The following is a 22,375-nucleotide window of genomic DNA, read 5'->3' as shown; positions in this document are numbered from 1 at the left end:
TGTCATCGAGCGCTCCAGCTAGCGAGTGTAGTTCTGAGATCCTGGTTGGTATGGCGCAACTGTGAGCCCGAAACTACAATTCCCAGCGTCGCTCTGGGGAAAAAAAAACAGAAATCTGTGAGAAGAACCGGATTAAAAATTTGAACAACCAAGAGGAGCTTGTGAATTTAAGCAAGTAAAGTGTTCTGGAATATGAGATTAAAATATTATTCTTCATTTTAAACAAAGTAAAATCCTAACCTTTGCCGGAAGTTGCGTAGAGCCCACCTGCTTTGTATTTGTGTTTGATAGGGAATTGGACGGTTTGTTCATCTTTGGCTTGGCGGTTTTTCACCGTCTTCTCGTTAGGTGAGTTTGGTTGGATGTGACGTTTTAAAATGTATCACTTTTAATTGTTTTAAATTGAGGTAACTTACAGATTTATATGTGATAATAGATGTGCCTGAAATAGGCCAAGGGCCCTTATTAACTCCAATGAATTAGTGGATGAAGTTATGAAAAGTTAAAAGAGCCTGATTGTAGAATTAAGAGTACAGATGCATGATTTGTCTCTTGTATGGTTCAAGTCATTACCACAGTACGAAATATATGTAGTAAATAAGCGCGAGCTGTTGTTCGGAATTATTTTCTTGAAAACGGGTGTATTTCTGTTTGTTTATTTAACTTATCGTCGAACGTAAAAAAAACAATAATAAGACTGCTTTGGTATGACATTACCAATTAATGCCTTTTACTACAGTAATACTTGTATGAAACTGCCATTCATTCTTGATTTGAAGGCTTTAGATTTTCAAATAAGCGACAACAAAGGGGTACAGTATCTACGTTATGTTATAATCAGTTTCGTGGGTGAGAAAAATACTATCCGTCAACCCCAACGTTCTCTCACAAAATAAATCGTTCAAATTTTGATGTAAAAGATTGTAACTAAAATGTCAATTAGCTTTCATCTGTAATGTGAAAATCTTTCAACTGTTTATGCTTGGTGACATAAAGAATCACAAGCAAAATTCGTTCATTTTTAACCATTAAATTGTATAATCCTGAAATTTAACACCATGGTTTTAGTTAGATATGGTTGAAAAATGGATTACTCCCAAATGTTCATCTGCCATACAGAGAAATGATTTAAAATTTATCAACCATTTCTAATGGTTCTCTCTTTATTTTTAAAGGATCAGTGTTATTTCTAAACCAGAATTCCTGCAGAATCTTGAGTATGCTGATCATTAAAATAATTCGTTTATAATATATTGCACATTTTCCCTTTAACTGCTTGGGTTTCCTCACAAAGATGTGTAAGTTTGTAGGTTAATTGGCTGCACACAGTGGGCTGCTGCATGGTAAAATCACGGGCGGGGGTGGGGGGGACTGGTGAGAATATGGGACGATCTATTTTGTTGATAATTTTGACTCAGTGGATCAAAGAGCTTGTTACCATGCTGTTTCCTTCCCTATAATGAAGGAATATAATTTAAATATTATGAGGAAAGTGAGCAACAATGGAACAGAATAGGTAAAGATTTAAGTACTGTGTAGCCTGTAGAGCATCAGTAGAAGGGCCTCCTTCTGTTTTGTATAACTCGAACTGTCTGGTTAAATGATGGGATCCTGAGGTGTAACTGTTCAGTAATTTAATAAACAACCCCAAATCGCTTATTTAATTGGCACCTGTGAATATAAATCTGCTACATTCATGTACCATAGCTGCAGCATATATAGTATAATCTGTCTTGTACATGGCAGGAAATTAAATGTTTTATTAGCGGAATCTCTCAAGCAATATTCCAAAGTCAAAATGGCTGCTTGGGAACATCATGTCTAAGTTTCTCATCATCCTAATTCGATCTTTATTGTGGCATTTGTTAACTGTTACCATGTCAAAAGTCCAGTTTTTTTTCTGTGAAAGCAAAAGCAGCAGTGTTTTAAGAAAACAGTTAATCTTCAGTTTCCCAAGGCAATGGGGTGGAGGGGAAGTGTTGGTGGTGGCATCAGGCACCATTGCTGGTGCCACACACTCTAAAACATTTTTGTTTTCAACGTTGGTGTCTTTAGTTATTGGTAGATGTTTGAGTTAAAATTAAAGTAAAATTTGTTAGTGAAATAATTCTCATTTAAATTTTGTGTATCACCAAGAATAATCTTGCACTCCAGTGCTCATTTCTCTGATCAATGAATCCAATTGTGTTCATGCTTAGTTGTTCAAGATCTCAACTTGGTATCTGTTAAAGTTGGGAGATGAACTGAATGTTACTGAAAACATCTGTAAATTCATTGAAGTATTGGATGATTGCTGTGCAAATTTCACTGTTTTAGTGTTCTTGCACAAGTAATGTTTCTAGTTATTTCTACTTTGTAACGGACTTTATTCAGCAAAAGCAGATACGCAAGGGCGATCTAGTGAGAAAACTTATTTGCACTTGAAGTACACAGATGATTAATTTTTCAATAATTTCAATTGCATAGTTTCAGTATTGGGGGGGGTCAGATGGTTCTTTAAAATTATCATTTTTTAAACTTTTACATTGTGAATATTCAAGCATTTTTGTCGGCCCATGTTGATATTCTAAAAGCTGCAGAGGATAAGCCAAAACATCAAGTTTGTCACAGTACCTTGAAGGGTATCTCTTAGGTGTTTTGTATGTCCATGTATTGATTGCACATCAAACAATGTGGCAAAATAAACTAATCTGGACCATCCATTGATCTATGAATTTTAAAATGGTGCAAGATATCTGGGCCACCTGGTTACAATGCCTAAACCTTCAACTATTCTATAATCATGGTGAATATTTTGATGTTGCCTGATTAATGTAACCCTATTGTCAGTATTGCTTCCAATGTATATGGGACTGTCTCTTGGTAATCTCATTTTAACAAGCTATTTCTCTTACTAGGATTTCCCGTGAACAGTTAATTTGTTCTCTTTACAGACAGTTCTGTTTGTTTATATAGCTGTCCTTGCAATTTCAAAAATGATTACTACTTAAAGTGTAAGTTTGAAAGTCTATTCATATTTGAATAACCTTGTGGGGGAAAAGTGGTTTTTTGAAATCCACCAATGCTATAAATAAAACTTCAATATACAGGTGTCCCCCGCTTTTCGAACGTTCGCTTTACGAAACCTCACTGTTACAAAAGACCTACATTAGTACCCTGTTTTCGCTTTCAGAAGGTGTTTTCACTGTTACGAAAAAGAAAGCAGCGCGCGAGAAAATCAGCGCACAATAAAAGGCAGTGCGTGCCCCGAGCAACCGCTCTCCCCCGGATTTGGAATGGCATTGCTTTAACACGTGCCTGTGAGCAGCCGTTTGCAAGGTGAGTTCTATGGTATCGGAAAAGCCTGAAAGAATTCTTAAGGGTGTTACACTTAGCGTAAAACTAGACATAATTAAGCGTTTTGATCGTGGTGAATGAAGTAAGGACAAAGTGAGTTTGGCTTGTGGAAGCTGACGAACATGATGTTGAAGAGGTATTGGCATCCCATGACCAAGAACTGACAGACGAAGAGCTGATGCAATTGGAAGAAAAAAGGATAACAATCGAAACCGAATGAGTAATGATAAAGTACGACTTTAATTTTGAAAGGGTACATCGATTTAGGGGATATTTGCAGGATGGTTTGAGTCCTTGCAAAGAACTGTGTGATAGAAAAATGCGCGAGGCTCAGCAGTCAAGCAGGCCTTCCACATCAGCCACGGCAGATGATGAATCTCGACCTTCGACATCGAGGTGGGCAGTCATAGGAGGAGATGAGCTACCTGCTCTAATGGAAACATGACGAGATGACACCCCAGTGTCCCACCACCCCCAACCCCCAGGCCACGGACAGATACCGATTCGCGGAGAATGCAACAGTAGCCAGGAGGCACACAGCACATCTTTAAGAAAAAAGCCGAAATAAACATGCTAATTAATTAGGTGCCTCCGACACGTAATTGTCGGCCCAGATCAGAGACGACGCAATCAGAAATCGGCAGGGATCTGGGCCGACAATTACCTGTCAGGCGGCACCTAATTAATTAGCATGTTTATTTCGGCTTTTTTCTTAAAGATGTGCTGTGTGCCTCCTGGCTACCGCTGCACCCCTGCATGCTTCGTGGCAATGTATCGGTTGGCGGCCTGGAGGGTGGGGGCCACTGCACCACCGCAACCTGCGACAACTCAGCCTGACACACCATCATCAGTGTGCTCAGCGCTGTCGTCCCAATGATACTACAAGTGATACTACACTGTACATGCATTATTTCTACTTTATATCGGCTGTGTATTTTTACGTGTTATTTGGTATAGAAACATAGAAACATAGAAAATAGGTGCAGGAGTAGGCCATTCGGCCCTTCGAGCCTGCACCGCCATTTATTATGATCATGGCTGATCATCCAACTCAGAACCCAGCCTTCCCTCCATACCCCCTGACCCCTGTAGCCACAAGGGCCATATCTAACTTCCTTTTAAACATAGCTAATGAACTGGCCTCAACAGTTTGCTGTGGCAGAGAATTCCACAGATTCGCCACTCTCTGTGTGAAGAAGTTTTTCCTAATCTCGGTCCTAAAAGGCTTCCCCTCTATCCTCAAACTGTGACCCCTCGTTCTGGACCTCCCCAACATCGGGAACAATCTTCCCGCATCTAGCCTGTCCAATCCCTTTAGGATCTTATACGTTTCAATCAGATCCCCCCTTAATCTTCTAAATTCCAACGAGTACAAGCCCAGTTCATCCAGTCTTTCTTCATATGATTTGGCAGCTTCATAACTTAAAGGTTACTGGAGAGCGCTTGCGCCGTGTTTTTGCCAACAGCGCTTGCGTGAGATTTTCTGCCGACGGTGCTTGTGTGAGATTTTCGCTACGGAGAACAGTTCAGTAATGATTGTGGAAAAGTATTGCTACTTTATATAGGCTGTGTATTTATCATATCATTCCTGCTTTTACTATATGTTGCTGTTATTTTAGGTTTTATGTGTTATTTGGCATGATTTGGTAGATTATTTTTGGGTCTATGAATGCTCACAAAATTTTCCCATATAAATAAATGGTAATAGCTTCTTCGCTTTACGACATTTCGGCTTATGATCCGTTTCATAGGAACGCTCTACCTTCGGATGGCGGGGGAAACCTGTATACTCATGGTATGATAAGTGGATATTGGGTTATAAACTTGAGGTTGATTGGCCTTGTGGTGGAAGAAAAATACATTTGCATTGTAAATAGTGCAAGGGAAATTTCTACCCAGGATAAATTCTAGCTCCAGAAACATACTACCATGTTTCTTTTTTAAAAAGGGTACTGACCCTTGTCTCCACTACTTTCTTTTCCATTGAAATTGCTGTAGAAATTACTCTAAATCCAGTCCAAGTAGTGTCTACTGGTGTCAGGCAATGTTTTCCCACCTGCAGTTTGCTGCAGGGTGAAGAAATTGTGGAGAAGGCACTAACCTCGCCGTTCATACCGACTTTACAAGAGCATTTTAAATTACACCAGCCACTTGGAAACAGCAACCAATATTCTTGTCATTGGCACTGGGCTATTAATAGTTGAAAGGAATGAAGGGACATACTCCATGCAGGAAGCATGATCCTATAATGGAGGCCCCCTGGCTTTGACCTTCACAAAACCACATACTGCTTCAACAAAATTCTCACAGACTGGGTGTTGTGGCTGCCACGTCCGCAGATGAAAAATGCTTGAAAGTCCAAAGTGCCTCTAAGGCTATAAATCCCAAACTAGGGAATATTTTACTTTGATGTGCTGGTTTAGGAAGAATCTCATTTTTGTGCGTGACATTTCTGGGCACCATTGGCAGGATTCAGAATCAAGTTTAATATCACTGGCATACATCATGAAATTTGTTGTCTTTGCGGCAGCAGTACAATGCAATACATAATAGAAAAAATGTGAATGGCGGTATAAAAATGAAAATTTTAATTTAAGTAGTGCAAAAATAGAAATTTAAAGAAGTAGTGAGGTAGTGTTTATTGGCTCAATGTCCATTCAGAAATCGGATGGCAGAGGGGAAGAAGCTGTTCCTGAATTGTTAACTTTAGGCTTCTGTATCTCCTTCCTGATGATAGCAGTGAGAACAAGGCATGACCTGGGTGGTGGGAGTCCTTAATGATGGATGCCACCTTTTGTTTTTTTTTGTTTTTGAAGCATCACTCCACTGGAGATGTCCTGGATACTACAGAGGCTATTGCCCATGATGGAGCTGACTAAGTTTACAACTCTCTGCAACTTATTTCGATACTGTTCAGTACCCGCCCCCCCCCCCGCCCTACCTGCATACCAGACACTGATGCAGCTGGTTAGAATATCCTCTATGGTGCACCTGTAGTCATTTGTGAGTGTCTTTGGTGACATAACAAATCTCCTCAAACTCCAAATGAAATATAGACAGTGTCATGTCTTTTTTGTAGCTGCATCAATATGTTGAGTCCAGGATAGAACTTCAGAGATATTGACACCCAAGAACGTGAAATTGCTCACTCTTTCCTCTCTGATCCCTCTGAGGACTGGTGTGCATTTCTTGTCATGCCCTTTCTGAAGTCCACAATCAATCCTTTGGTCTTACTGAGGTCGAGTGCAAGGTTGTTGCTGTAACAGCACTCAGCTAGCTGATCTCACTCCTGTATGCGCTCTTGTCACCCTCTGAAATTATGCCAACAACAGTTGTATGACCAGCAAATTTTTAGATGGCTTTTCAGTTGTGCCTAGCCACACAGTCACGGTGTAGAGAGAGTAGAGTAGTGGACTAAGCACACATCCCTGAGGTGTGCCAGTGTTGATTGTCAATGAGGTAGAGATGTTATTTCTGATCTGCAAATTGTGGTATTGTGCTTAGGAAGCAGAGGTAACCAATTGCAGAGAGAAATACTGAGGCCCAGGTTCTGGAGCTTTTTGATCAGAACTGTAGGAATGAAGGTGTTAAATGCTGAGTTGTTGTCATAAACAGCATCTTGACATAAGTATTTGTATTGTCCAGGTAATCCAAGGCTGCATGAAGAGCTAATGAGATTGCATCTACTGTAGACCTACTGTGGTGATAAGCAAATTGCAGTTGGGTACAGGTCCTTGCTGAGACAGGAGTTAATTCTAACCATAACCAACCTGCAAAGCATTTCATCATTGTAGATGTGAGTGCCACTGGGCGATAGTCGTTACGGCAGCTCACCTTACTTTTGGGCACTTAGTATAATTGTTGCCCTTTTGAAGCAGGTGGAAGATTGGTTGTCTTAATTGGAGGCATTTTGTGTCATATAAAAGAGAAGAGGACTCAATATTAGCACAAGGAAATATCTTCAAATAGCTTCAGTCACTTTGTAACATTTTAAATTGTTGGACCCTTATGATCCAAACAGGCCCTGTATGCCATTTTAAAATTTTGTAAGTTAAACTTTTCATTAATGTTCTTAACTTTCTACATTCCAATGGAAATGATTCCAGTACCTTTAGTCTGTTATTACAGTAAAACTCCAATATTCTACTTTCCCATTGTCTGAAGGTGCTGATGGTTCTGCATCATTGAAATTTCCTTTCCCTGGCTTTAAACCTTTTGAACACTCCTTAAACTAATGTGATTCACTGGTAAGCCTATTATACTGCTGTATTACATCAAAAAAATTAAAAATGTTTGGGAGCGATATTCAATAGTTCAATAAAGTCTGCAAAATTAAAGTCTTGAGGATACCAAATTAATGTAGTTCACTGTAATTACTAATTGGATAAGTGCTGCTTCTATATTTTGATATGAGCTGCTTGTGACTAAGGCCAAGAAGAAAAATAGATCAAATAAGAAACAAAGAAAAAATGTTCATGCTTGAAATCTGAAATAAAAACAGAAAATGCTGGGAGTCTTTACAGCTCTGGCAGCATCTGTGGAAAGAGATACAGTAAACATTAAGTTGGAAACCCCTAAGTGAATCACTTGCTGATCCCTGGAATATATAGGGATTCTTTGATGCTTTCAACTTTCTGAAACCAGACAGACAATATTGTTTTTTTTAAAGTTTAGTGCCTGGCTAATTAAATATATTTGGATATTGGCTTCAAAACTCATTAAAGCTGTCTCCTCAATTTGGAAATACAGGTGCGCATTCCTTTATCCGAAATTCTGACATTCAAAAAGCTCTGAAAACCGAAGTTTTTTTCACCAACAGCTGACGTCACTCAGGTGTGACGGTGGCAGCACCAGCAGAGGCCGCCAGACGTCAGTTGTGGCTCAGCGCTCATACTGGTTACACGTGTATTTGTTGTTCGCTGTTATTTTGTGTTCACTGTTGACGTTGTGTTTAATTTCACTGTGAAAATGTCAAAAAGAGCTGCAGATACCCCTATGGGTAACAATGAGAAAAAGAGAAGGAATCTTCTCTATCAATAATGCAGAAAGTGGAGTTATTGCAGAAGCTTAATCGTGATGTGTCTGTGCGGCATCTGACTGAAGAAAATAGTGTTGGAACTACCACTGTATATGATTTAAATAAACAAAGACAAGTTACTGAAGTTTTATAGTGACAATGACAGTGACATTCTACATTTTTTCCAATAAGTCATTTACCATGTGTTGATTCAGTTGAAGCTGTATATTTTTATGTTTTATTGAATGTTTTTGTTGGAAATAAAATTTCTTGTCATTATTCCCTAAACAATACAGTATAACAATTATTTACATAGCATTTACATTGTATTAGGTATTATAAGTAATCTAGAGATGATTTAAAGTATACAGGAGGATGTGCGTAGGTTTGGTGCGCCGCCGGGTCCTAAAGTTCACCGCATTGAGGCAGGTTAAATAAGGGACTTGAGCATGCATGTTTTTTGGTATCGGGGGCAGAGGAGTGGGGTCTGAAATCCGAAAAATTCTAAATTCCGAAATACAACTGGCCCCAAGGATTTCGGATAAGGGATTGTGGACCTGTAGCATTTTTCTAATTAAAACACGTTCTGTTACACATAGCTTATTTTCATGTGACTGAAATGTAAAACAGTATGAGGAGCAGCCTTTTTTTGTTTTGCTTTTGAGGGAAGTATCAACGAATTATTATCTGTGACTTTATTTTTTGAATTGACGTACTTTGCTTAAATCTTTCAGATTGCTTTTCAATTCTACACATGTGAAGAACTACTTGCCAGAGAGTAAGTCCTTAGTAAGTACAGCTGAAATTAGTTTATTGCTTCTGAATTATGTTATTAGCTTCAAGATTTTTAATTGCGAATAATATGTTGTTTCAAATGCTATAATGAGAATTTTGCAGTCTATTGGAAATAGTTTTAATTTAAACAAGTTATTTTCTCATTTGCACATTAATTTTTATATTAAATAAAATATTGTAATATTTTCTTATTTATAGTTGGGTATTTTGTTCTGATCTCTGATTCACTCAGATGGACCAGTCCCCTCAGTCCTACATGCTTGCCAATCTGACACATCCGCATTCTGAACAGTTGCTGCAGGGATTGAATCTTCTTCGACAACATCGTGAACTTTGTGACATTGTCCTCAGGGTTGGTGATGTCAAGATCCATGCCCACAAGGTGGTGCTGGCTAGCATCAGCCCATACTTCAAAGCCATGTTTACTGGAAACCTTTCAGAGAATGAAAACTCTGAAGTTGAATTTCAGTGCATAGATGAGACTGCTTTGCAGGCTATTGTAGAGTATGCATACACAGGAACTATATTCATTTCGCAAGATACAGTAGAATCTCTCCTGCCAGCTGCAAACTTGCTTCAAATCAAACTAGTTCTAAAAGAATGTTGTACATTCCTTGAAAGTCAGCTTGATCCTGGCAATTGCATTGGTATTTCTCGGTTTGCTGAAACGTATGGTTGTCATGACTTGTACCTTGCTGCCAACAAGTACATTTGTCAGAATTTTGAAGATGTATGCAAGACTGAAGAATTTTTTGAGTTGAACCACACAGAGTTGGATGAAATAATCTCAAATGACTGCCTGAATGTTGTGACGGAGGAATCTGTTTTTTATGCATTAGAGTCATGGATTAAATATGATGTGCAAGAAAGACAAAAATACCTAGCACAGTTGTTGCACTGTGTTCGACTGCCATTATTAAGTGTAAAATTTCTGACAAGATTATATGAAGCAAATCAGCTAATTCGTGATGAGCATACCTGCAAGCACCTTCTAAATGAAGCCCTTAAATATCATTTTATGCCAGAGCACAGATTTTCCCATCAGACTGAGTTATTGACACGACCACGTTGTGCCCCCAAAGTACTTTGTGCTGTTGGTGGAAAAACTGGATTGTTCGCAACATTAGACAGGTGAGTCATTGGACCAATGTAAAATCCAAATTTACTAGCATAACTTTATTTATATTTTATAAATGTAATATTTTGCTGTAAACTTGTATTATAAAATGGAACAATTCCATATTGTGAGTAATGTCTGCTGTATATTTGGCTAAATGTAATAGGTTACTTTGTCTTATAAATACTTGGAAATGGTATTCAAATATGTACCCATTTTGCTATTCTATTTTTTTTACATAGACAAATAAATGTTGAAATCTATTCCTGAGCTATATTGATAACTCTGTGAACCCGTTATAAATTTATCGTCTAAATGTGAACAGTATAAATTTACATGGGTAGAGCAATGGATAAGGTCCTGCATTATGAATATAGGAAGAAATTTAAAATGTAGGATCTTGGCGATTAATCTCTGAAATACTTCCAGTGGCTTGTGCTATTGAGGGAAAGAATAGGAAGATATGATAAATGATGTGTAGCTGAAAAATTGGTGGGTAAGGATTCAGGAGTTTGCACCATTAGATTCTCTTCTAGAGCAGAGATGACCTGTGCAAGAGGGTTGGATTACATTTAACTGGAGGAGAACCAATATTCTGCTATGCAGATTTGCTGTTGCTGAAAGGGTGGGTTTAAATTGATTGGCGGGGTCAGGAATGGGATCTTAAGCATCATGGAGGCAAATGAGAGGCTAGAAAGCGAAGCAGTAATCAGTGATGCACATAAAAGTTGCTGGTGAACGCAGCAGGCCAGGCAGCATCTCTAGGAAGAGGTGCAGTCGACATTTCAGGCCGAGACCCTTCGTCAGGACTAACTGAAGGAAGAGTGAGTAAGGGATTTGAAAGTTGGAGGGGGAGGGGGAGATCCAAAATGATAGGAGAAGACAGGAGGGGGAGGGATGGAGCCAAGAGCTGGACAGGTGATAGGCAAAAGGGATACGAGAGGATCATGGGACAGGAGGTCCGGGAAGAAAGACGGGGGGGGGGTGACCCAGAGGATGGGCAACGGGTATATTCAGAGGGACAAAAAGGAGAGTGAGAGAAAGAATGTGTGTATAAAAATAAGTAACAGATGGGGTACGAGGTGGGGCATTAGCGGAAGTTGGAGAAGTCGATATTCATGCCATCAGGTTGGAGGCTACCCAGACGGAATATAAGGTGTGGTTCCTCCAACCTGAGTGTGGCTTCATCTTTACAGTAGAGGAGGCTGTGGATAGACATGTCAGAATGAGAATGGGATGTGGAATTAAAATGTGTGGCCACTGGGAGATCCTGCTTTCTCTGGCGGACAGAGCGTAGATGTTCAGCAAAGCGGTCTCCCAGTCTGCGTCAGGTCTCGCCAATATATAAAAGGCCACATCGGGAGCACCGGACGCAGTACATCACCCCAGTCGACTCACAGGTGAAGTGTTGCCTCACCTGGAAGGACTGTTTGGGGCCCTGAATGGTGGTAAGGGAGGAAGAGTAAGGGCATGTGTAGCACTTGTTCCGCTTACACGGATAAGTGCCAGGAGGGAGATCAGTGGGGAGGGATGGGGGGAACGAATGGACAAGGGAGTTGTGTAGGGAGCGATCCCTGCGGAATGCAGAGAGAGGCGGGGAGGGAAAGATGTGCTTAGTGGTGGGATCCCGTTGGAGGTGGCGGAAGTTACGGAGAATAATATGTTGGACCCGGAGGCTGGTGGGGTGGTAGGTGAGGACCAGGGGAACCCTATTCCTAGTGGGGTGGCGGGAGGATGGAGTGAGAGCAGATGTACGTGAAATGGGGGAGATGCGTTTAAGAGCAGAGTTGATAGTGGAAGAAGGGAAGCCCCTTTCTTTAGAAACCATTCAGGGCCCCAAACAGTCCTTCCAGGTGAGGCAACACTTCACCTGTGAGTCGACTGGGGTGATATACTGCGTCCGGTGCTCCCGATGTGGCCTTTTATATATTGGCGAGACCTGACGCAGACTGGGAGACCGCTTTGCTGAACATCTACGCTCTGTCCACCAGAGAAAGTAGGATCTCCCAGTGGCCACACATTTTAATTCCACATCCCATTCTCATTCTGACATGTCTATCCACGGCCTCCTCTACTGTAAAGATGAAGCCACATTCAGGTTGGAGGAACAACACCTTATATTCCGTCTGGGTAGCCTCCAACCTGATGGCATGAACATCGACTTCTCTAACTTCCGCTAATGCCCCACCTCCCTCTCGTACCCCATCTGTTACTTATTTTTATACACACATTCTTTCTCTCACTCTCCTTTTTGTCCCTCTGAATATACCTGTTGCCCATCCTCTGGGTCCCCCCCCCCTTGTCTTTCTTCCCGGACCTCCTGTCCCATGATCCTCTCGTATCCCTTTTGCCTATCGCCTGTCCAGTTCTTGGCTCCATCCCTCCCCCTCCTGTCTTCTCCTATCATTTTGGATCTCCCCCTCCCCCTCCAACTTTCAAATCCCTTACTCACTCTTCCTTCAGTTAGTCCTGACGAAGGGTCTCGGCCTGAAACGTTGACTGCATCTCTTCCTAGAGATGCTGCCTGGCCTGCTGCGTTCACCAGCAACTTTTATGTGTGTTGCTTGAATTTCCAGCATCTGCAGAATTCCTGTTGTTTGCAGTAATCAGTGATGGCAGATTGAATAGACATGATAGGCAGGAGACTGACCAGGAAACTCATGACTTCCCTATCTTGAAGTTAAGTCAGTTAGTTCCTTGCTCTCACTGACACGGAGTGCAAGATTGTTGTTGTGACACCATTTAACTAGCTGATCTATCACACTCTTGTACAGCACCTCATCTGAGATTCTGCTAAAACACAGTTGTCAGTTGTGGGACTAACTTGGATGTGGTACCTAAGTTGACAGGAACCAGTTGAGCCAAAGAGCCTGTTTTCTTGCTGTAGGTATATAATTGAACTAAATGACTGACAGCTCTGTGCACATCAATATATTGGTAGTGGAATGTATATATCTGACTGTTGACGGTGGGCGGCGGGGGAACAAAAACAGAATCCAAGCTTTTATAGTGTGAAGAATTTGGATTAATTAATTTAAGGTTAGGTCTTGGTTATTTTGCAAACTATATTAGGCATTGCTTTTTAATTTGTGCTTTCTAGCAAAAAACCACAACCTTTTGAGTACCAATTTGCTTGAAATTGATATCTGATTTCACTATAGAGGTCCAACCGGGGGAAAACTTTATTTAATTCCTTTGGTTCATGGATTAAGAGTCCAGTCTCGTCACTCTGATCAGGAAAAATTTTGTTTGCTATTGGAGAAGCACAGGTGCAATAAATGGAAGTGTATCCATTTGTAGAATGCAGTTTCTTGAAACTGATCCTTATTAGGTTTATTGCTTACAGATTCTTGAACTTGCAGAAATGTTATTACTGTGAGTAGCGTTCCTTTTAGCTTTTAAAATGCATGCCAACAGAATCATTTTGTCAAATACAGTGCTTTCTGATTAATTGGGACCAATACATTTTGGCCAATTAAGCAGCTGCCCCAATTAGCTGAACTTTCATGAAAATAGTTTAAAAGGTATATATAAAAAAAAAATCAGCGTAGACATCTAATGCAGATTGACTGCTTTCATACATACTGTTGATGGTTCCATCCCCCAGATCTTCATTTTCATTGTAACATTCAAGATGTTACTTCAAATTAGAAACTACGGAGAATTCGATACCTTCAAATTCTTCCTTTAAGCTCCCCGCTGTTTCTGGCATCTCCAGTCCTAAGTGCTTGAAAGCACAATGAACAGAACAGTTCTGAATTGTCTTGCAGCTTATTTCTCAGCAGCTATCAGTGACAAAAATCACCTGCTTTTTGAACACAAACTCATGCAACTGATGCTATTTAAAAACTGTACACTCGATGCATGGTGTAGTGTCTAATGGCCATGCAAGAGCACATGACTAACACTGGTTAGAAACTGTTCAGCAACAGTTTCTTGCTCCAATTAAATGGCATAATATCCCAAATAAGCAAAGGGAATCCCAGCTACTTTGTTGAATAGTTTTTGTTCTTTAAGAGTTGTTCCAAATAAACGGCTGCTCCAATTAATTGTTGACCCAATTAACTGGAATCCACTGTATTTGACTGGTATCTGGGATATTCTTATGTAGCTGTTTGACTGCCTCTTCTCTAACTGTTTTAAATTAAGATCATGAACTATCTTGTATGTCTTCATTGAGGTGTGTTGATAAATGTTGTTTGGTAAGGACTAGCTTATTAACCAGCCTCTGGATATAGGATGCATTTTGGGACATATAACATTTAAATTTTTAATTTATTTATGAATCAGAAGGTTATTTCTAAAATTTGAGCTGAAGCCAGATGTTGGAATTCTGATTTGCATGAATTAAGCTACAAGTTGTCTATATTTGACGATCCAAGAGATTTTGCAGTTTTAGTATAAGTTTATTGATAACCAAAAAGTACGCCATAAGTTGGAGGAAAGTTTTACTTAAGTTGAATAATGCTTTGGTCAAAGTATAGGTTGAATACAACAAAGAAGTTGGCTTTTTTGGAATTATTTTTACATTTAACTAAAAGGTGGTTGATCTTATTTTGAAATGAGTTGCCTTGGAAACCTAGGATATATAACCTTGAAAGTAAGTAAAATGTGACTTCAATGTTTTGCCACAGAGCCATGCAGTACAGAACCAGGCCTTTTGGTTCACCAAGTTCCTGCCAACCATCCATCACCCATTTATATTAATCCTATATTGATCCCATTTTTTATTCGCAGCACCTTCTCATCACTTCCCTCAGATTTTATCACACACCTACACAGTAGGGGCAGTAAACCTACCAGCTTGCTTGACTTAAAAACCATTTTGAGTTATTTGGATATCTGCCAATTTAATGTAGTCACTCATCTAAAAAGTATTGATATGAGTGTTTTTTGGCAAAGCACAAAGTAGAGCCCTTTAAGTCTCTCACATGACATAATTCCATTGACTTGGTTCAAAAGAGAACTTAAGTGTTGTTGATGGAAATAGTTGGATGCTGTGTGTCTTGGTTAGTGATGAGCCATGTACTTTCCATCGTGCAAATGCCCAACTTATGTACAGTCCGTACATGCAACCAAGCATTTAGGAGTTTGGCAGAACAGATTTTGCTGGCTGCTGCAGGGCTTCAGACATCTATCAAGTGAGAACTCATGGCTGTATTTCTGATTTGCAAACTGTTCAGATTATGAACAGTTCATACAAATGGAGCGTAAGGCTGTTTTATACTTCTGCGTAGTAGTCTACGCAAGTGGCCTATGCCGTTGTGAGCATTTATACTTGTGCATTGGTGTGTCTGCGTCGCTCTGCAATTCACTACCAAAATGCTAGTTGGCGGTGGGGTTTCTATGCCACCGTGTTGAGATTCTTCGTATTGAAACTCAACACGAAGAAACTCAAACTTTAAACAATGGCGACTGAAACTGAAGGAGGGTGAATTTTCTGTGCTTGTCTAGCCACTGAGAGACATGGGCGAGGAAGTGTATTTCAAATATTCTTGGATGTCGGCAGGTAGGTTTGATGATTTGGTTCATCGTCTCCAACCATTTATTTTGCATCAGTGTACGCACAGTATACTCAGAAACTGGCAATCACCATTCGAGTTTTAGCTTCAGGTGGAAGTCAACAGGCTGTAGCAGCTAGCTACAAACTGGCGTCAAGCACGGTCCTCCATAATTTTGGAGGTCTGTAAAGCTTTATGGAAAGCATTGTGGCCAGAGTTCCTTCCCTGCCCTTCAGTTGCCCAATGGGAAGCTATTGCAGCGTAGGAGGAAATGCGAGGCTACCAAGCAGACCAATCACAGTTGTTGTGGTCTGCGTTGCCCCGACACGTAGTTACATTTTTGGGGAGGTATGCGTCAGGGTACGGCGTAGGGTATGCGGCTACGGTGTAGATTTGACGCGGAAGTATAAATTGGCCTATAAATTGGCCTGAGGGGGATGTGTAATTGATGGGCTTTATTTTTACCTGGGAACATTTTGGGAATTCTTGTATTTGAAAAATAACTCTCTACTACTAATCAGTATTAGCAATTAAATTTAAATGAAGCTCAGCTATATTTCACTATTAATACACCTTAAAGGATGTTTCTTTGGTTGACCAGCTGTTTGAAAACAAAGTGTTGTAACAGGCAGAATTTTTTTTGACAGAAAAATACTAAGCACTTTAAAGCTTAAAAAATACTAACTTTGAGACTCAAATTTATGTAGCTGTATGAAGTGAAGGAAAGCTTGCCCTTGCTGAAATTATAGTCCTTACAACACAGAATAATGTTACTATAAACATGTCTAATGAGTCTTTATATCCCTTTTGCAGTGTGGAAATGTATTTCCCTCAGACAGACTCCTGGACAGGTCTGGCACCACTCAGTAGCCCACGTTATGAGTGCGGAGTTGCTGTTGTTGATCAAAAACTTTATGTGGTAGGAGGAATTGCAACCCATATTCAACAAGGAATCAATTATCGAAAGCATGAGAATTTGGTGGAAGGTTGGAATCCAGAGACCAACAAATGGACATCAGTAGAACGAATGAATGAATGCCGAAGCACTCTTGGAGTGTCTGTTTTAGCCGGTGAACTCTATGCATTAGGTGGTTATGATGGAGAAAATTATTTGCAGTCTGTGGAAAAATACATTCCTAAAATCAAAAAATGGCAGCCTGTTGCACCTATGTTGAAAAGCCGAAGTTGTTTTGCAGCTGCAGTTTTGGATGGAATGATATATGCTATAGGAGGATATGGTCCTGCCCACATGAACAGGTAATACAGTATAATCTTTATAACACAAAAAATATAGTCTTGGAAATAAAATGGTAAATTTATATTTGTTGGGGATAAATAGTAAAGATTTAAAATGTATACAGTGCCTATAAAAAGTGTTCCTCCCCCCCCCGGAAGTTTTCATATTTTATTGTTTTATAGCATTGAATCACAGTGGATTTAATTTGGATTTTTTGACACTGATCAACAGAAAAAGACACTTCCGTGTCAAAGTGAAAGCAGGGGTATACAATATAATGAGAGGCATTGATCGTGTGGATAGTCAGAGGCTTTTTCCCAGGGCTGAAATGGCTAGCACAAGAGGGCATATTTTTAAGGTGCTTGGAAGTAGGTACAGAGGAGCTATTGGGTTTGTTTTTTACGCAGAGGGTGGTGAGTGCGTGGAATGGGCTGCTGGTGGAGGCGGAAACAATAGGGTCTTTTAAGAGACTCCTGGATGGGATACATTGAGCTTAGAAAAATGGGGGGCTACGGGTAAGCCTAGGTAGTTCAAAGGTAAGGACAAGTTCGACACAGCTTCGTGGGCCGAAGGGCCTGTATTATACTGTAGGTTTTCTATGTTTCTAGATCTCTACAAAGTGATCTAAATTAATCACAAATAGAAAACAAAATAAATGATTGTATTAGTATTCACCCCCTTTAGTATGACACACCAAATCAACTGTTGCCCAGGTGCTTCACCAGTCGCAGCTTTATGGGAGACTGGCAAAAAGAAAACCACTATTGGTGGGGGGGGGGGGACTCACATGAAATCTCAGCTACAGTTTGCCAGCAAGCATGTGGGAGACTCTGAAGTTAACTGGAAGACATTTTCTATGGTCTGATTAAACCAAAATTGACCTCTTTGGTCATCAGACTAAATACTATCTTTGGCATAAGCCAAAACATCGCACATCATCAAAAACACACCATCCCTACCGTAAAGCATGGTAATGGCTGCATCATGCTGTGGGGATGCTTCACTGCAGCAGGCCCTGGAAGGCTTGTGAAAGAAGAGGGTAAAATGATTACAGCAAAATACAAGGAAATCCTGGAGGAAAACCTGATGCAGTCTGCAAGGGAACTGCAACTTGGGAGAAGATTTGAAGATTTGTTTTCCAGCAAGATAATGACCCCAAGCATAAAGTCAAAGCTACACAGGAATGGCTTAAAAACGACAGAGTTAATCTCCTGGAGTGGCCAAGTCAGCGTCCAGACCTCAATCCAATTGAGAATTTGTGGCTGGGCTTGAAAAGGGCTGTCCACTCACAATCCCCGTGCAATCTGACAGAGCTTGAGCAGTTTTGTGAAGAATGGGGAAAAATTTGCAGTGTCCAGATGTGCAAAACTGATAGACTTATCCACACAGACTCAAGGCTGTAATTGCTGCCAAGCGTGCATCTACTAAATACTGACTTGAAGGGTGTGAGTACTTACGCAATCAATTATTTTGTTTTTTATATTTGATTAATTTAGATTACTTTGTAAAGATCTGTTTTCACATTGATACAACAGAGTCTTTTTCTGTTGATCAGTGGCAAAAAAAAATTAAATCCATTGTAATTCAATGTTGTAAAACAATAAAACACGAAAACTTCCAAGGGGTATGAAGGCTTTTTATAGGCACTGTATTTTCATTCATTCAATCAAAACCTCTGTTCCACAGTTTTGTTTGCCTAATGTATTATGAGTTCTATTGTTTCTGGCAACTCTGTATGGACCCTGTTGGTGATTATATATATGTGACTGTTGACCACAAATTATTCTTGGCGAGGAGTCCTTTTATTGGTTGGTTAAATGTCATGAAAGCTTCTACATTCCTCTAGAAAGTGAGCAAGAATGAAAATTCTAATTTGTGTATTTTTTCTTTGCCCTCATTTCCCTGGTTGAAGTAAATTTAACTTCACTTTGGCTCATAATAGAATCTCCAGATTTTGCTGTCTGTATTCTGTCCTTTATGAAATTGTCTTTCCATGGATAGTCAATAAGAATGGTTTTAATGTTTTGTTTCTTTTTGTATTTGCAGTATGTTATCTTTTGCACACTGGTTGTCCACCCTGTTAGTGTGGACTTTCATTGATTCTATTATGGTTATTGGATTTATTCAGTATACTTGTAAGAAAATTAATCTCAGGGTTGTACATGGTGATATACATGTACTTCGATAATAAATTTAGTTTGAACTTGGTCTTTTGCTTGAGTAAGAACATAAAAATTAGCTAAAGTAGGGCACCCTCGAACTAATTCTGCCTTTCAATATGATAATTCATACTGTAACATGGCATTACTGCCTACCCCTGGACACTATTCATTCCCTTATCAAGAATCAATCTTCGTCTGCCTCTATTGCTTGTATGAGAATAAGAGTTTTATGAATATTTTTTAAAGCAGAGGTGCAAAAGTACTCAGCCCTCAGAATTGCATTGAAACATTGCAGCAATGATTAGTTGCAACACACATCAAAGTTGCTGGTGAACGCAGCAGGCCAGGCAGCATCTCTAGGAAGAGGTACAGTCGACGTTTCAGGCCGAGACCCTTCATCAGGACTAACTGAAGGAAGAGTTAGTAAGAGATCTGCGTTCACCAGCAACTTTGATGTGTGTTGCTTGAATTTCCAGCATCTGCAGAATTCCTGTTGTTAGCAATGATTAGTTTTTTGGTTTGACTAATTACTACTTGTACCTTTGGCAAATCATGCCATGGGACACCGAAGTCCCTCTGGACTTAATACCTTTGTAGTCTCTCATCCTTCAAATTTTATGTTTTGTGCTAACAATAATCAACTTTACATTTTCCAACACTGCATGCTATTTGCCAGATTTTTCCCCATTCACTTAACTTGTGTCCTTAGAGACACCTTTTCGTGTCACATTTATGTAGTCTAACCATTTGTGACATTTTTCAGAAATTTGATGCAACATTTTAACTACGAACAGAAAGTATTAAAGGCTTAAGATCATATCCAGGTATTGCTTTTTTTTGGGTGGGGGAGGAGGGGGAGAAACTGCTGGTTTCTTGGACCAATACATTTGTTGATGCAGTATCCAACTTTTCTGTCAAATTAATTATCCTTTCTAATTAGCAAATTGCCATTGTCAGAATTAATTGAACAGTATTTAATAAAATTAAATCCCAATTTGAATTTTTGTTTACGTTAGAATGTAATTTCCTTCCACATCTGTTTTAATTACACGAAACAATTTTTTTTGAAAATACTGCTTCTTCAGAAATTTTTTGTTTATGATAGACCGCTGGAAGCTGAACACAAATATAATTTCAGACTATTTGTATCACATAGGAATTTGGAGACACAAGTAATTAACTTTTGAATATAATACATTTAATTGCATAATGGTGCTGATGCTTTGCAGTAGTTCATCTAAGCTTAAAATGTTTTGTTGATGATTTTCATTTATGCTCTGTGTCTGAGCCTTCTTGCTTAAGTGTACAACAATAATCAGCCAGCATTGATGGATTCCAGTTGCTCTGATACTGTTTCTCCATGACTGCAGTGTCCTGGTGAAACATTCCACCATGCTCAGCACTGTGCCAAGATCTGCAGGGAAGAAGTCTAAATGGGAATGCAGAAAATTAATCTTTAGTGACATGTTGCTCTTCATGGTTTTGTATGTTTGAAGCATGTTGTCAACCAGTTAGCTGTGTGTACTTTGGGGCTCTGTTACCGCCAAGAAAAATTTCAACAACATCCTTGAATGCCTTCCATGCAGTTTTCTCCGGTCCCACAGAGTTTCTTCGAATTGCCTGTCATCAATGGATTTGTGCCTTCCTGAATCTTGGCATCAGTTATTCTTACTCAAATTATGAAATAAGTTAACAACTATAGGTGAATTTTTAAAAATGGTGCATGATAGGAAAATTTCATGATAATTTTCATTATCAGCAGCCCAAAATCCATAAAATAGACCCAAAAGTATTCAGGAAACAAAATTTTTGTTATCCAGTGTTATATAAACTGAGTATTCTGGAAAGTTATATATAGTTTCACTGGACACCATTGCCCATTTTGAATTTTCTAATAGGAATGTTAATTTTGTCATAAAATTATAATTTATTTCTCTCATCAATGTGAGGTTAATCCTTGCATCAAACAAAGGGATCTAATATACTACAGTCAAATAACTTTTGTTAAATGGGTTGAATCTGGCTCCTTTTGAAAGCAGGTAAGCTTTGGTCACTTTTTTCAGAGCAGGAAATGTGAAAAAATATTAATAAAGGAATCAAAAGTTTGTAATCATAGTGCCATTTGTTTGAAAAATGTTGGTGAAAATGTAAGTTTATAGTAGTCAAACTGTTGAAATGCGTGAAGAGAACTTCATGTTGGTTATTGACATCAGTTTGTTTTTATTATAATTGCTTGTTTAAGTGAGCTTAATCTGTCATTTTACTTTTTTGTGCATGAAAATAGTGTGGAGCGTTATGATCCAAGCAAAGATTCCTGGGAGATGGTAGCTCCAATGGCTGATAAAAGAATTAACTTTGGCGTTGGTGCAATGCTTGGATTCATCTTTGTTGTTGGTGGACACAATGGTGTATCACACTTGCAAAGTGTTGAGAGATATGAACCCCATCAAAATCAGTGGACTTTGTGTAGACCAATGAATGATCCAAGAACAGGTAAATCTTGGAAAGTCTTTTTACTGAGGCGATTTGTAATTGTATAGTCTTAAAATGATTTTGTTAGATTCATTTTGAGCTTTTCAATGTACAATATTTTTGAAATCCTTTTAAATAAAATGTCATCTTTCTCCCCTTGACAGGAGTTGGTGCGGCCATTGTAGATAATTACCTCTATGTGGTGGGAGGTCATTCAGGGTCATCGTACCTGAACATGGTACAGAGGTATGACCCAACCCTGGATACTTGGTCAGATTCTACTGGTATGTTATCATGTCGGTGCAACTTTGGGCTGGCTGCATTTTGATCGTGCTTTGACTTATGAAGAATTTACCGTGGTAACAAATCCTGCATGACAAGATGACCAACTGTGCTGAGATTGAGGAGATACACAATCTTTCAGGTTTCACTGAGAATCTTGGCTGCTACTGTTGGTATTTACTTTGCAGAAAGTATTGTTTTTAATCAAATTGGTTATATTGTATGATCTTGTGCTATGGGGAAGATAAACTGATGCCTGAAATAGCCAGGGCTAAAAGAGCCCTAGCATTTCTAACTTATTAACATTCCCCTCCATTTTAAGTAATTGTTGCCTCCACCCACCCTCATTTTAATTGTAATGAATTGCACAAATTCAAAGCCCTTTCAACCTGAGTCCATTGCTGTTTTGTCCATTTTTTCAAAACACCTGTGAGTTACATAAAAACTTTAAGGGCT

At 39.4% G+C, this 22,375-nt stretch overlaps 1 protein-coding gene across 6 annotated transcripts; it reads left to right on the top strand.

Moving 5' to 3' along the window:
* The first annotated feature begins 48 nt into the window (after positions 1–48).
* On the top strand, positions 49–21,983 carry LOC134345734 (kelch-like protein 28). 6 transcript variants are annotated; one of them, XM_063046910.1, is made up of 7 exons: positions 49–348; positions 3,173–3,318; positions 9,088–9,131; positions 9,347–10,279; positions 16,580–17,023; positions 21,450–21,658; positions 21,802–21,983. In XM_063046910.1, exons 4-7 carry the CDS (start codon positions 9,381–9,383, stop codon positions 21,963–21,965), a joined length of 1,716 nt encoding a protein of 571 aa, XP_062902980.1. In that variant the 5' UTR covers positions 49–348; positions 3,173–3,318; positions 9,088–9,131; positions 9,347–9,380; the 3' UTR covers positions 21,966–21,983. The 6 variants fall into 6 exon arrangements, with proteins under 6 accessions (XP_062902980.1, XP_062902956.1, XP_062902963.1 ...); XM_063046886.1 differs by having other exon boundaries at positions 50–348; positions 9,088–9,142; XM_063046893.1 differs by having other exon boundaries at positions 51–348; positions 9,088–9,142; positions 9,381–10,279.
* The last annotated feature ends 392 nt before the right edge of the window (positions 21,984–22,375 follow it).

The sequence above is a fragment of the Mobula hypostoma genome, chromosome 1 (assembly GCF_963921235.1).
Source record: "Mobula hypostoma chromosome 1, sMobHyp1.1, whole genome shotgun sequence".
NCBI classification, from domain to species: Eukaryota; Metazoa; Chordata; class Chondrichthyes; order Myliobatiformes; family Myliobatidae; genus Mobula; species Mobula hypostoma.
This window is presented reverse-complemented; position numbering and strand designations above follow the sequence as displayed.

Bases quoted from the DNA above. Each gene is read 5' to 3' on its own strand.
- LOC134345734 (XM_063046910.1), top strand. From the start codon at position 9,381: ATGGACCAGTCCCCTCAGTCCTACATGCTTGCCAATCTGACACATCCG. The intron at 10,280-16,579 runs GTGAGTCATTGG...TCCCTTTTGCAG, and splicing joins TTGTTCGCAACATTAGACAG to TGTGGAAATGTATTTCCCTC. The intron at 21,659-21,801 runs GTAAATCTTGGA...TCCCCTTGACAG, and splicing joins AATGAATGATCCAAGAACAG to GAGTTGGTGCGGCCATTGTA.